The sequence below is a fragment of the Eptesicus fuscus genome, chromosome 24 (genome assembly GCF_027574615.1).
Source record: "Eptesicus fuscus isolate TK198812 chromosome 24, DD_ASM_mEF_20220401, whole genome shotgun sequence".
Taxonomy (NCBI): domain Eukaryota; kingdom Metazoa; phylum Chordata; class Mammalia; order Chiroptera; family Vespertilionidae; genus Eptesicus; species Eptesicus fuscus.
The window spans coordinates 10,007,201-10,023,521 of NC_072496.1; the positions used below are offsets into that span (position 1 = coordinate 10,007,201).

The following is a 16,321-nucleotide window of genomic DNA, read 5'->3' on the forward strand; positions in this document are numbered from 1 at the left end:
AGGTTGAAACTATGCTTGGACCTGGGCGTGATGCATACTAGACTGATCTGAACTAATGTATTAATATTCTTTGTGAGACAATCCTAAGAGGTCCTTTTGTTCGGTCCCTTTTATCCTGCTTTGGGTAGACTCCTGGTGGTAAGATTGTGAAGTGTATAGACTGAGTAGCCATATGTGTTTATTCTCAGCTGTTTATGTATTTGGTGTTGGTTCCCCCCCCCCCCCCCCCCCCCCGCTCCCCAAATCCTTTGAGTTGAGATTCTTAAAGGTTTACACCCAATACTGCTGGTGGTGTGTTTATTTCCTGTGATGATCCACTCTTTCCTCCTTCAAGGGGAGAAAACTCTGTGAGGAGGGGAGATTCTGGAGATGACTAAGCTGTGTGTTTATAAAATATCCTGGAAGCGGGCTGGCAAGTTGAGTGCCGGGGATATTATTTTAAAATGTAAATGGATTAAGCTGGAGTCAAGACAGTAGGCGGAATCTCAGGTCCTTGACTTGCAGAGGTGACACAGTGATCCCGAGGGGAATGCAGGCGGCTCTCCAAACCTGCGTACCTCTGGCCAGTGCGAAAGCAGCCATCTCGGTGTGCGCGGCACCTCGCACGGATGACATATGTTCAGTGAGAGCTCAGTGGGGACTCCACCGTGGATGCTGGTACACTGATCTCTGTGAGCACGGAAAAAAGGGTGTCCCCATGGATCTGAGTCTAAATGTTTAAAAACATATACTCATGCCATCAGCGGGTCACATAAGGATCCGAAGGGAATAAGAAAACTCTGGGAAAAGAAAAGATAGCTCCTATGCACCATGGTGCCTTAAGGCCCATCGGTAAATAATTGACTACAAGTCTTGTCCTTAAAAAGCCTGTCACAGCAGGCAATGCAGAGCCACGGACCACAGGACAGGATTCTGCACAGGTGCAAACTCTGAATGCGCTGAGTGCATGAAATTATTTTTATTATTGTTCTTTTAAAGGTCTCTGGTCAAAATAAGAAGGAAACTTTTTTTGCATCTCTTTTAAAAATATGTACCATTGGATCTACGCATGACCCCTGAGGATCGTAGTTTATCCAGAAATCAAGAGAGTCAGTCATCTTTGAATCTGAGATATTTTTAACACTGTATTTCTAATGCACTATTAGCTCCTATCGTCCTTATATTGTATTTTAGAAAAAAAAACATGTTTCCTTTACAAATGTCTTTTTATTTTTTTAATTATGAAATGATTACATGTCTCATTTTAGACTGAAGAGACAATTCTTTTTCTTTTTCTTTTTTTCCGGGTGTCTGCAGAATGCTTGGGTTTTCTTCCACATCTCAAAGCTCTTTTAATTCACTGCTCACAACCAAATTTACATCTTAATTGCAGAGTTCACATTTAACAATATAGACAGCATAATGCTACTGGTAATTAAGCTTTTACTACCTGCTTTAATACAGATTTCTCAGGCACAGTTTTTGCTATGGGAGTTCCCATCTAGAAACTTGTATGCATTTTGACCACAAATAAAAGAAATCAGGCCCAAATCTTAGATATGGCTAAATACAGGGTAGGGAAATTGCTTTCTTCTGTGTGTGTGTGGGGGGGGGGGGGGGTGGGGTGGGGTGGTGGTGGAGGAGGACAAATCATGTCTGTCACTTTTATATTCTGAATTTAAATAGGGTTGTTTTATTTCAATGTTTCTTTTTCTATAGACCTAGAAAATTTGAAAGTGTTGGGAAAAAGAGTCAAGTTCTGATTTAGTGAATTTAATACACACTGAGTATCTGAATTAATTTATTTTGATTTCAAAGATGTTATATTATTTATATCATGTAGACTTATGATACAAAAGATTGGTAAGCAGTAGAGATGAATTATATCAAAATTGTGGCTCTTCCATTCTCGATAAGGTAGCAGTTATTTCTTCGCTATAAATAGCTGCTATCTATTCCAAGTGCATTTGCTTATATAAAAAAAAATCTGTTTTTTAAAATAGGACTTAAGGAAAACCTTTATTATAAGGAAACATGCTATTAAAGCCAAAACATCTTCTCTTCTTATATCCTTTTAAAAAACACATCCCAGAACTTTTGATGGAGAATTCTTAGTTTTGTACATTATTATCTGTTTGGAAGGAGTCCTTATCCTGACCAGACTGTGTGATGACTACAAAATGTTTCTGAGCTGATTTTGAAAAGCATCCAGGATATGTTATGTACAGGAACAAATAGGTAACCTGCATTTTATTGGAACGCTGATGTGTGGGGTAAAATCATCTATATTTGTGTATGTCCCCCGGTTTGGAAGCTTGTATTGAAGTATATAACCTAGAATATTTCGAATGCAGGCTGTCTGTCCCAAACATGCTGTCTTTACTTTGTCCAAATGCACTGAGATACATTTAATACACTATTTACCATACAGCCCCAGTTTGCCCCCCTCCCCTCCCAACCCCCCAACGGGAGAGGGCAATGTGTCCTGCAGTTTGGAAAAGCGATGCGTCCGTCCTATTTATTTCTCTAGGCAGGCAGACAGGAGCAGGTAAAGAAATGTTTACGCAGATAATATCCACCGTCATGTCATTCGTCCGGAGGCACTACTTCCTCTTCTGTAGTTGGGAAAAACTGAATTCCTCCCCAAAGATGAGATCACCACTCACATGCCCCAACAATTGAGAAGAATGCCTTAGACTCTTTAAAACGCCCAGTATATGCACATAAATCTATCAATGATCAGGGGGGAAAAAACCACCAAAACCACGGTGACGAAAGCACGAGAGACTACAGCACTACACAAGCAGCCAGGGGGCCCCGTGGATGGATAAAACGGACAAGGAAAGGGCAGGACAAACTTCATTCTCTACCTTCCGCAGAATCCTTCCCCAGACTAACTGAGAGTCTGCCTGGCGAGCCGGAGCTCTTCTCTGCAAGGCAAAACAAGACCCGAGGTTAGAAACCAGTGCCTCCTCCCGCGAGTGAAGTTAGTTGGGTTTGTTTGGCAGCTTCGCAGGGGGTGGGAGAAAAAGCAAGCAAGCAAGGAAGGAAAAGCAGTGTGTACGGGGAGCGTGTGTAGCTGCGGTCCCGGCGCTGTGTGCACCCCCGCGCGGCTAGTCTGCACCCTTCCCACCTGCCTGGCTGCGCGCTCCGCAGCCTCCCTTCGCCTCGGTCCTGATTGGGCAGAGGCCCCCCAATCGGCTGCGAGGCTGGGCAGGGGGGTGGGGGGGGGAACTGCATATGCAAAGCCCTACTTCATATTAATAAGCTCCAATCGGGGCTTTAAGTCCTTGATTAGGAGGAGAGTGCGAGAGCTTTGGTCCCAACTGGCTGCGCCTATAGGGCTTGTCACCGGGAGATCCTGCGTGTTAATTGCACCACGCTCTGCCAGGGAAACTTTGATTTATTGCTGGGGGGTGCGCACATAATGGTTGCCGGCCGCACATGGATTCGGTAGAACTTTGCCTCCCTGAATCTTTTCCCCTGCACTACGAGGAAGAGTAGGTACCTTTCTCTTTTCCTTTGCAAACTCGGCGTGGGGTGGGGTGGTGGGTGTGTGTGTGTGTGAGGGTGGGGGGGGGGGGCGGGTGGACAGAATGGATCTTTGCACCCCGGTTCAGGTAGCAGCGCCCTGGGTGTTTTGCGGGCAGGAGTGGAGTGTCTGTTTGTGTTCTGTCTATCTTGTGCCTTTTGTGTGCTGGGTGATCTCCTAATTCTCCTAAGTGGAGAATTGTTCTCTGACTACAATGTTACCTTTGAGGCGAAGCTCAGGGACTGTCAGCGAAACAGCTGTGTGACAGTCACTTCTTATTCAGGTGCTAAGAATAGGCACTTGGCACGCATGCTTAGTGAACTGTTAAAATGCATCTTTGACTGGGACCCATTTTTCCCAGGAAAGATGTTTTAAAATACAACATTCACAATGATGTATACCACTGAGTGCTTCTTATGTATTTGCAGCCTGACAGATATTTGGGGCTCCTTGTCATTTCGTGCCCCGGCAGAGTTAGGGGCGAAATTGCACATTTCCTAATGCTCCTTCGGAGAACAATTTCGAAACTAGCCCTTTGCAATCTGGGGCTAGAATAATGTTATTTGCATGGTTAGCGTTCGAGTCAGCACTTAAACTGACAAATCAGTCCATTTAAGTAACATGAGATTTTCACACATTATAAATATTTAAGGGGAGGAGAAAAAAAAAAACACAGAAGAAACAGTCGTGACTTTTAAAAATTTCCCTTTGAATAGACAGGGTTGAGATTGTGGATTTGTTTCATGCATCTTGTCCAGGAAACGCAGAAAAGTACTTCAGTTCTTACACGCGGTTTAATTCGTATTTGGGAAAATCTTTATGCACATGGCTCTGTGTATTGGGGTGGCTGAAAATGGGGGAGAAGCGCATGGGGGTTAGGAGAAGTAAATTAAGCGTTCTTGTGTAAATGAGCAGATCATAAACTTAATTTCAATCCCCTGTTAAGATAAAAGCATTAGTGTGTCACGGGAGCTGTGACTGGCTCGCCTGCCTGTAGCTTGGCTTTCACGTTACCCTAATACCAACTGGTATAATTCCGAACAGCGTGCTTTTGGCCAGCTTTTTCTCTGTGGGTTGTGAAGGAAATGTAAAAGTCCAGAAGATGAGCTAGTGCACTATAGTGCGTGTCCACTAGCTGTCCTTAGAGCCTGCATCTTGCACTGCTCGGTAATTAACTAAGAAATGAAAGTGACTTGCAGTCTCCCTGGCCGCCTGTCTGTGTGTGTGTGTGTGTGTGTGTGTGTGTGTGTGTGTGTGTGTGTGTGCGCACACTCACACACCCACACACTCACATACACACTCAGGGGGCCGGGGCGGGGGATGTTAGCCAAGAGATGGACTTAGGAGGAACCTAAAGATAGGAAGGCTGTGGGTACATCAGTTTGAAACCCTCAAAGGCAGAAACAACCTCAAGTTGTGTGAAAATGCCAATGAAAAATAAACAAAGGTAGGGGACACCCCCCCCCCCCCCCGTGGAGTTTGAAGGTTAGAGACCTGAGGCTGGAGATTTGGGGAGTTTGATCTGTCTTCATGTCCAGGAGAACACCTTATCGGAGCTCACCCAGAGTCTGAACTTTTTCTCTTAAATAAATAAACTTTAAAAAATCCCCTAGAGGCTTCTTTTTAAAAGTGGTTTCCTTGAATTGAACTTCTTGGGGCTCATCTGAATCATTAGTCAAGATAAGCCTCTTAAAGCAGATGCATGTAAATGAAATCAGGGCACCTGTCCCTTTGGCTTTGGCGCAAGATTCAAACTAGCTTTCTTTTTGGCTCCGTGAAAAGTCATCTTTAAAAAAATCCCGATTTATTGTCTGGATGCAGTTTTGATGGTTACGTGGTTCACCGGACAGACAGAAAGACCGGACGCTGAGCAACGCATCTGCCTCTCTGTCTCAATTAATAAACCACAGAATTTATACATGCTATTAATATTCATAGTAATTGTGCTGGGTAAAACCCCATCACGTGTGTGTATATACATAGAAATGAAACCAGGAATGCCGTATCAGAGGGAAATATTGGACCATTTCTGCTTGGGAGACTGTGGAAAAAGGTTCGTACAATCCATTGACCATAAGGAGAGCCTAAGATGTTAAACTATAACCATGTATTTTTTTTATTATTTTAGGAAGTGTGCCAGCACATTAAGGAACATAATACTTGAAAGCTTGTTTCACATTTCAGAGCAGGAATAACTGATAGGGTAAATAGATGAAAATAATATCGCTGTTCACTTTGACATATGTGTCAGTCTAATCGTTCTAAATGAGTGTGCTCATCACACGAGTCCCTTTCAACCTCTGATTAAAATGTAACATTGACTACAGGATTATGGAGCGGACTTAATTTTACTGACTGTTTTAACAGTTGTCACAGCTGTTGGGAAAGGGAAAGGCAATTGAAACACTCCAAAACAGGCAAGGGGAGGAGGGAACAGTCCGGCACATTTCAGCCTGATCAATTGAAATCCAGACGTCGACAATGAGACAAATTGGGGTTTTGAGATTGCTGTTGGGAGCTTTGCAAGTTCTATTTTGTATGGTCCACTCTGTCTGTTTCAGGGTTTTGATTTTTTTTCCCCCTCTCTGCCCCATCTCTGCTTAGTCAAAGCTGAAGTAAATTGAAATACAACTATCCCAAAGTAATACTATAATGTCAGCATATATGGGATAAGTATAGGCAGGAAGGAAAAGGTATATAAACAGTAACAACAAGCCTAAATCAGAGGGATGCGATTTTTTCTTTTAAAGGCAGGAGGTTGCCTAAGCAAATTTAGATGTAATATTATTTGATAACTATGAACAGACACTTGAAGTTTATTTTTCTAAGAAAGAACACTTAAACTCCAGACTTGCAGCCCATGTTACTTTTCTTCCTGTTTCTTCTCTATGAATCTGTTCAAAATACCTGCAGCCTTAACGGTGGGTGGTGTGGGTGGGGTTTTCAGATGATTTCTTTGTAAATTGCTGCCAAGTGACAACCAGCTACACTCAGGGGGGAGTGTTGTTGAGCTGTAGTCTAGTAACCGTGTCCCTCACGTCACTGAAGCGAACAGATTCATTCTATTTTTTTCCTAAAAATTAAATAGCCACTGCTATTTGTATATCTATCCCGAGCTATATATAGTCAAGAGCGCCAGACAGTGGGTATTATGTAATATATGATTTCTCCTTGGAGTAAGCAAAAAAAAAAAAAAAAAAAGCAAGTGATTCTGAGTTCATGCAATAAGGGTTGAATGGCAGTGGTGAGTCGGTGATGGGACCCTGTGTTTCACCAGCCCTTTGTGTCACTGTATTGACGTGTCACCCTGCACATTTGGTGGTAAGTTTAGAAACCTTCCTTTTGTAGCGAGGGCTGGGAAACAGCTTCCCTCTGCCAGGGCAGAGGCAAGGGTGACGGTGCTGGTCGGTTCTTAGAGGGATGGTTTCTCATCTTAATGTGTTTATGGCACTGCTGTTTTATTTACTGAGCCTAGCATGTTGCAGCGGTAATTAACCCATGTTATTAGCAAAGCCCTGGTGGATAGCCATTAATTCTCTTGCATGGATGATCATTTTTCTAGTATTTTCTCCCCAATAAGGTGTCATTGTTCTGTTTAAAAAAAATTTTTTTTTTTCTAAATGGATGGCCTTCGATAGACTTCTTTGATTTAATCTGACCTGGAATATATATTGACCATCTTACAAAGAATGGTATTGCAATTCAGCTTTAAAAAATGCTAATAGAGGCCGGAGAAAATATATACATATATATGTTTTGTTTGTCTCAAAGTAAAAAAAAAATAAATAAACAAAAAACAAAAAAGCAACACCACAAAAACAAGCAAACAAGGAATTAAGGTTTAAAAATAAAATAAGGCAGGAAATCAGTTTTCATTCTAAATTTCTCAGATCTTAGAATTGATGATCATTTTGTATCTCTGAGCTCTTTTTATCAGATTTTTACTTAGTTAATCATACTTTAGGCTTTTTTCTTTTTCTTTCTTTCTTTATTTTTTTTTTTTGTCAAATATTGAGCCAGCAGAAGAATCCCGTTGTTTCCTGGGCTGAAAAAAGATAAGGGCCATCTCATTAGCCGGGTCATACTTTTGCAATTAATTTTAGGTTCATGGTGCTATTCATCACACAGGGCAGGTAACTTCTCCCGGAGTCTGTTTAACGATACTTTCCCAAGAACTCACTCGTGCCAGACTCCAGACAAAGAAGACCCGTTCCTTTGAAAGGTAGGCAGGATGCCCAACCTCAAGTCCGGGTCACTGGTGAAAAATCCCTCCACATTTGTCTTGGCCTCGTGACTCAAACAAAATATTCCTTCTCGTGACCCCTCCCGTGCTGTGCAGCCTGCAAGGTTTTGCTTGTATTATTATTGCATAAAATCAATGAGGATCTGGGCTTTGGTTGTTACTGTGTCACACCAGTGGCAATGAATAGTCGTGGTTTTAAGGAGCCAAGGATTTAATATGAAATAAACTTGTTTCCAGAATCAGCTGTCAGGCTTTTAGAAATGAGAAGAGAGCATCCGAGGTACCTCAGTGGAACTTTCAAGCCCTGTAGCAGATAAGCGTTGCCCTGATTTTTGCTTCATAGCAAATTTCATGGGAGAGAGAAACAATACAGTGTTGATCTGGTATAAGTGCATCTGAGCTCCGGCCCGAGCCAGCTCTCTGGAGAAAATCTTTGATTATGCGGGCCCAGTTTGTTCAGTTTTTATCTCTTTTACATCCACTGGCCTTGTATTAAATTGTCATTGTCCTAAAGCACAGGAGATGGAAATGAATCGCAGCCCTCCCCACTCTCTGACAGTGAAATATTTAGGCGCTCTCTCTCCAATCAGACTTCTGTGTGTATTGGATCGCGCAGGGATGACACCCAGCAGCTCAGCCGGCGACATGCTTCTTACTGCATTTTGTATGTTTTGCCATTGATTATTATTTTCATCACCACGTGTACATGGATATATGTGGTCTGTGCCATTGCAAATAAGTAAATACTCACAAGATACTTTAAAATGCAGTTCAGCTGATAGAAGGCACATACATGTGTGCTGGTATGTGTGTGTGTGTAATATGCTTGTGAAATATGCATATAGAGGGAAAAGGTGTATGTACCGACTATAGGGATGCTGCTAAGGGTCTATGTACATGTGTGTAACAAAGTGGGTCCCAAGTATTTTTTTCTGATCAGTTAGTTGCCAGTTAAATTTGCCAGGCATGATTTTAACCTGGTATTCGTATTTCAGGTATTTATCAGATTTGATTTTAAACTCAATTGCTTTAACTGCTATATAAAAGACAGGTGACCAGCTAACCTAACAAGTAAACTTGTTTCTGATTTTTATAAATTTTTAATTTATACCATTCCTACATTCAATATCTAGTCATCATAAATAATTTGTAAAATAGGAAATAAGCTACTTATATTAAATGCATACTTTAATGGTTTGGGAGAAACAATTTTGAATAAGCTCGTGGTTACATGGTTTTCTTCTACAATTGGATCTGACAAATATATTTTAATGTAAATATGAAAGCTTTCAAATAAATGCAAAATATGAATTTCCTTTTCTGTGCTACATAAATATGTCAATAGCTTATTTTTTTCTGCTACAAGAAAATATAGAAAATGAATAATTATTTTGCTTGTATGAAGTACATCATAGATTTTGGAATTTTTGAATTCTTTCCCAAAGAGGTAATTTTAGAAATCTGTGATTTTGCTTAGTGAATCTGAATGAGGGCTGGGAGGAGACACTTACCAAATGCTCTTCCTATCCTGATTCTTTTCTGTTTAAATTCCTAGATTTATTTCTTATTTTGATTTGTTTGTGTAGCACTTTAACAAATTTTATGTTTCTGTGTTTTTTAAAAAAAATCCTGCTGTTTCCTTCTGTCAGTCCATCAGATCAAAATTAGCTCCTTCATTACCTAAGGCTGATAAGTGACAGTCTTTTGCCTTTTGAAGGATTTACCTGGCATCTTTTTCTTGTTTCAAGTTCATTTTAGACATAGACCATCTAAGGTCTAGGGAACCTCCGCTAAGAAAAATAATTTTCATTTAGAATTTTAGCAAACACCTCTTTCATCTCTGCTTTTTCTTTACAGCTGTGCCAGGTGTGTTTTTTTCCTCTGATTGGACAATATTTCTCAGTATTTTTCCAAATGTATTTTCTAATCAATTATGCAAAACCATCAAATTGAGAAGATTTAGATTTTGTGTGTGTCGTGTTTGGGTAGATTCATCCATTCCCCTTTTAATTAAGAAAATATATTTAAATGTTTGGAGGAAACTTGCTTTTTATGTTTTGGTTTGTTCAAATGGTATGCCTTTTTAATTTATGACAATGCATGCATATTTGAAAGAGAACTCATTAAGGCAAAGCAATAAAAGAAAGGGTACAGTTTTAAATAAATTGACTTCTCACTGATCAATTCAAATCCATTTTAATACCCTGACACAGATGTATATGTGCATTTGAATATAGATATATAACATGCAGCATTGGCCATCAAAATATAACCTATGGAATTCTTTCGCACAATATGATAAATGAAAGCATTTGCTTGTGGCATTTGACACCTATTAAATACTTATTTAAAGTGTTAAACTCATGGAGAGCCTATCTAAGATTAGATTACACTGTAAAAATAAATAAACATTAAAAGGAAATTTATATTTTAATTATAGAAGGCAGTCTTTGTCATATGCATTCCCCTGTGCTTTTCTGGTATGGCTTTGAGTGTAACAAAATAGCATCTATACTTTCCATCATTTTGATTGGAAGTTCATATAATGGGTAATATGCTTTGGCAGCACTTATGTAGCCAAAGAAAACAAATTAATATCGGGCATCCTGAGGGCTGTCGGGCATATCACAGACGTGTCAATTTAACTTCGCTTCATCATACACCTTCTCGGCAAACAGTTGGTTAAGATGGTACTAAATAAAGGGAAAGCTGCCCTTGCATTCTCACGTTGTATCAGGGACTGATGGCTACCAGGAGTGTGATAGAAACCAGGCTGATGCTTGCTTCTCTTTCCAACTCTAACTGTGGGAATGAAGACAGCAGAGATCCTAATGCGTTTTCAATAAAGAGTATAACTTGAGCTTGTGCAAATCTTTCTACTGTGTTAGAAGCAATCATGGCACAAAGAAGTTAGTTTTTAAAAAGCTGGACCTGGCCGTCCTCGGTTGTTCTTGCCTGAGAGGTAAATGCAGATGGAAGAAAGCAGGTGAGAGGGAGCTATGTCAACCCACCTTGAACAGGGCATCTCTTTTCTGGTATACTTGAAATACATTTTCTGAGAAAGACAGAAACCTTATGCATGGGTTTTTGCTTTTTTTTTTGTATGGCTTATTTAATATGCAAAATAAATTTAAAAAGTAAAACAAGAACTTAGGCACAGAAAATAGGCAGAAGGCCACTAAGTTCTTTCTTTCTCCTCCAGCATCAGAGGGGTCTCCTTGCACATGACAGTTTCTTTTTCTTCTATTCTAGGAAGATGTCACTCATCTGTAATGTCTTTTGAGAATTTAAACAAAAGGACTCGTTAAATAAATATACGTACTTCATTTTAATACTTACAATGTAAATTAAAATGTTTTCCAAGGTGTACTTCTCAGTTAATATGTTGTTGCATTTTATTTTTATAAAACATTTTGCTTTGAAAAGAAGGTCTGCAGTTACAATTAGAGTTAGCAAAATGATGGGTCATATGAAAAATTATATAGACTTGGGTACTCATTTCAGAGAAAAAATTCAAATGTGAGGTTGTTGAATCGATTACCCTGTGCCCTCCGTAATTCCAAATTACCATAGTGCTTGAACTTCCCAAACATGTAAGGCGGCCATGTTCAATTGTATTCCTTTTCATAGGTGAAGAAATGCTCTGACAAAGCTCTCTTCCCATCCATGAATCTGTTCAAATAGATCAAGTATTTTGAGGAGGAATGTCATACTTGTAACTGACTGTTCATGACCGAGGAAAGGGAAAGGTACATACAGACAGACGTTGGCAACAGTAGGTCAAATTACCAGCCATCATGACCTAATGATAAATCATAAGTAAGGATACAAAACAATAACAAGGTAACATCAACAGGAAGAAGACACACAATACAAATAAATAATACCATCATTAATAAATAAATAAAATAATACAAGAATAAACTTCCGTGTCATCACAGCAGTAAACCTACTTTTGCCCGCCCAGTGTGGTTGCTAAGAATCCTGTCTTCCTCTTATGAGAAAGCGACTGTATACAGTTGGTGCTGGGTCCCATCCAATGACCGATGCATCCCTTTTAGGTGTCAATGAGACCTGCCTCATAGGTCCTGGGATCATAGAGCCAGTCACGGATGGAAAAGCCACCATCAGCTGAGTAGCCTTGAACTACACAGTTGGCTAATTCGTCATTATTTTATTTTATTTTTTTTATTGACTTCAGAGAGGAAGGAAGAGGGAGAGAGAGATAGAAACATCAATGATGAGAGAGAATCATGGATCGGTTGCCTCCTGCATGCCCCTGCACTGGGGATGGAGCCCACAACCCAGGCATGTGCCCTTGACCAGAATCAAACCTGGGACCTTTCAGTTCGCAGGCCAATGCTCTATCCACTGAGCCAAACCAGCTAGGGCCAAATTCATCTTCTTGCCCTACGCTTCTCAAGAAAGGTTCTTGGAGTCTAGACAGAATCGGGAGTTGGGCTCCTGTGGGTGCAATTGGCTGCCTCTTCCTGTTCTCTCCTAGCCTCTCAGCAAAGGAAGGTGAGGGCCAAGCGCACAGTGTATGCACAGAAGCCCAACAGAGGTTCCTTCCTGGGGATTTGTTACTTTGTCATTTGGGTAAATTTCAGGTTCCTCTTCATTCTAGAAACGTCACTGTTGTCTTTCATGCTCCAAAGAACTACCCACTTATGATTAGGTCTGTCTCTCAATTCGTGGGAACCATGCCCTTGTTTAAGCATTTTTTAAGAGAAATGGAGAGCAGATCGTCTGTGCATGCTAGTCTGGGTTATGGGTTCTGTTTCCTACTTTTACGTGGAACTGTTTGGTCAAGTCTGCAGAATGAGAAAAATAATGAGATCCAGCACTCAAATTGTATTTATTATTATTTTTAAAAAATTTTTCTTAGAGTGAACAAAACTTGACTGTCTGGAGCATCTTTGAGGGCTTTCATGATTGGGAAATCTGTCATGAGGATGTGGTCGTGCTACGTGACAGTCTTGCTGTCTATCTTGTCTTCAGTTTATGGGGCACCTTCGGGGATATTGTCTATAGTCTTTGCTTAGGTTATAGAACCTCTGTGTCTCCGCGTTGAAATAACCTGAAATTGAGGTATGTGTGCTCGGTTCTAAAAAAAAAAAAAAACACACACACACAAACTTTTCTGGCCCCCCTCCATCCCAGCATATATATATATATATATATATTCTACTCACCTGTTTTGCTAAAAGGATCATTTACTTTGGGAAAAGGTAAGTGCTTGATCTTCAGCCCCCTTCCCCCCAACTTCCCCCCAATTCCAAAGAGGTTGCCTTCCACTTTTCATATTTGTTTTCCTTTTATTTCTGTTTGTTGTGCATTCTAGTTGAGTGCTTTTATAGTGTTTTCTTGATTGTTGTCAGTTTGGGTACTCGAGTTGATGCCCAAGCAGGAAAACCTATGGCAAGGTAGAATCTGGCTGTCATATGTGGAAGATTCAACTGACGCTGGATTGTGTGTAAATACACTTCGTTAGCAGAGGGTCGATCAGATAGCTGGGCAGTGGAGGGGCGGGGGGGGGAGAGAGAGAGAAAGAGAGGGAGGGAGAGGGAGAGAGAGAGAGAGAGAGAGAGAGAGAGAGAGAGAGAGAGAGAGAACGAACAGCGGGCACACACTGTTTTTCAGCCACTGTGCTGTTCCTACACCTGATAAGATTGAGCGAGCTTTTCCAAATGTTGATAGGCTCTGAATAAGAAAAGCATAATCACTTCTCTTGGCACCAGCTTATCAGGAGTGAAGGAAAATGCCAGCACTTTTACATTAGCAAAAGTAAATGTTTTAGACACTCGGAGCCTTTCCCCCCTTCATTCCAGTTAAATAGCAGGAGCGCTTTCGGAGGGAGCTGTAATGAATAGGAGGATTTATTACCTGGGCGAAATTACAGGTGAATACGTTGATAAAAGAACCTTTCGTGTCAACAGCAGCTCCTTTGATAAGCTGGTGCGTCTCGGCTGTACGTTCTCTGGAGAAATTAAGTATTCCTTTGCCCACTCCGGTCCTGTTAGGCATCGTTTCTGATGTTAGGAGATGCAGTTAGGTCCTATCTCCATGGCGTCTCCTTGTTTGGCAGCAGGTGGGTGACAGGCTTGTAAAAGCTGCTGTGCAGTTCAGGAAGTTAGGGGTATCTGTGAGTTTGTATCATCTGCTTACCCAGCAAACTCCTGTACAAGAAATTATATATATATATATATATATATATATATATATATATATATATATATATATATCAGGAATGGAATGAGGTTTGTTATAAATTTAGGAATACTTTGATGAGAAGATAAACGGGTTTGTCCAAGCAAGTCCATTTTTAAAGCACTTCCCCTTAAAAAAAAAGGGGGGGGGGAGATGTTGGTTTTGCTCATCAGTATAAACCATGAACTTTCTCTCCCATTTTCTCCCCTTTGTAATGTAACGCCTACAAATAATTTGGCGTATTCAGATTTGATGAATGATAGTGCAAGAGCAGATGGATTGATTTTGGATTACTATTGATTACTCTCCATGAGATCACTGTGACACACTCGGATCAATAGTATTCGATTAAGCAAGGCCCGGCCGTTCCGTGCGTCCAGCGGCACGGGGACTTCGGGGACAAAATGTTCACAAGCTGATAAATTGACAAAGCGCTCAGCTTTAAATAGCCCTTTGTTCGGGAGTCGCTCCTTAAAATATATTTCACTGGAAAGTTCGCTTTTTGCAACTCTGGCCCTTTCTGTGGGAGAAAGGTCATCGGTTTAAGGTTCATTAAATTTTAACTAAAAACAACTGGGCTCCATTTAGGTGTAAAATAATTTAAGTTCTCACTGCAGGCCACCTTCATGCCTTGAGCTGTTGCGCCAGGGTTTTCGCTCTCTTGCGAAGATGTCAGTTGTAAACATAAAAATGCATCACTGGAAATGTGATGGTTTAAGGTTCCAACGGAAATAAAAATTCCTGCCTGAGGAAAGCAATAGAAGTCAACTTTCTTCAGGAGTGGCCATGCTTTAGAGGGGGGCTGGGGGAATTGGGGGGTTGGGCGACAGCAGCAGGTAAAACACCTTGACCCAGAGTAGGTTTGCTTCCTTTTTTTTTTCTTCTTCTTCTCTGAGGGTTATTCATCATGCCGCCAATACTACATGCAAAACACTAAGCATCGTTTGATCTGAAAGCCGCTAGCGCTGCTGATGTACCGGAGTCTTTGTGTCCCGAGCAAACTTACAAAGTCACTGGGGGAAAGCATCCCTGTTTTGGGCGGGTCCCTCTGAACGGAGCTCAGGGATAAGGGTTGCCACTAGGTTCCATTAACATGGGGTCGCCAAGCTGCTTCTCAGAAAGGTGTGCGTCACAGTAAACCCTCCACCGAATGCGTGAAAGTTGTCAGGTGCCCAACTGGATCTCCGGAGAAAAATGTTTAATATATTTTATTGATTTCAGGGAGGAAGGGAGAGGGAGAGAGAGACAGAAACATCAATGATGAGAGAGAATCCTTGCACAGCTGCCTCTTGCACACCTCATACTAGTGATTGAGCCCACAACCCGGGCATGTGCCCTGACGGGGTACCAAACTATGACCTCCTGGTTCATAGGTGGACGCTCAACCACTGAGCCAAACTGGCTGGGCTTTAATGACATTTTGATGACCGGGGCCTGGTACCCCAAATCTTAACCTGTTCAAGCCTTGACATATATACTCTGTGCATTCTCTCATTCTGATAGTAATGGAAAAGAACAAAACACAACATTGGTAGGGAGAGAAAGTTGGGAATCGTGATCCCCTGACAAAACCAGGCCTTTTATTTATTTATTTTTTGCATGAAAGTGAGTGATAGGAGTTAATTAGATTAGGTTGAACTACATGAAAACGCCATTTTTGTAGGTCAAAAAATGGTCAAAAATCAGCAATTTTATGTGCTTCAACATAATAATCAAATTTACCGCTAAACTGTCCATATTCCATAACCAAATTGAAAGCGACAACTGTTGTTTTTATTTTATTTTATGATGGGCTGTGTGAGGTTTTGGGAGACAGATGAATTCTATCTACAGTTATGCCAGGTATATTATAGTATCATTTTTAACAATGATTCCTTTCCCCTCACACCATGAGTTCCCAAACATCCAGTGTTACGCACGCTGGAAAGGCATGCATTTGGCTTCTCACCTGTGTAGTTAAGCTGCTTCCGAGCATCCAGGTACATTTGTCCTCTTTTTAAGGACCAGTGTGGTCCAACCCGGAGTGGACTCAAGTACCGACCCTCCCCACAGTGCACTTGGCTGAGGGTGAATAGTGAGGAAGCAAATTGGGAAAACGATGCCGAGACCTCCAATATTTCATACTCACTTGCACTTGTTAACAGGACCTTCATATGCTAGTTAGTGCGTTTCCTGCTTCCCCCGGACAAGCCTGCAGTCTGTGCTCCATTAAATCTGTGCGCCATTGGGGGTTAGGCAGGTGCGGAACGCCCGAGCTGGCAGGGGCACCCATGATGCGTTATTGGCGATTGCAGGTAGGCAAGGTGTTTCGGGAGCTGCAATAAAATGATCCCAGGGCTTCCACTTGACCCCCCCAC

At 41.3% G+C, this 16,321-nt stretch overlaps 1 protein-coding gene across 2 annotated transcripts in view; it reads left to right on the forward strand.

Annotated features, from left to right (window-relative positions):
• The first annotated feature begins 3,423 nt into the window (after positions 1–3,423).
• Positions 3,424–16,321, forward strand: part of ESRRG (estrogen related receptor gamma) — a 164,755-nt gene continuing 151,857 nt past the window's right edge. For both annotated transcript variants that reach the window (XM_054713130.1, XM_008149827.3), the window contains exon 1: positions 3,424–3,479. In XM_054713130.1, the coding sequence (XP_054569105.1) occupies positions 3,424–3,479 (56 nt within the window). The remainder of the gene's footprint in view (positions 3,480–16,321) is intronic.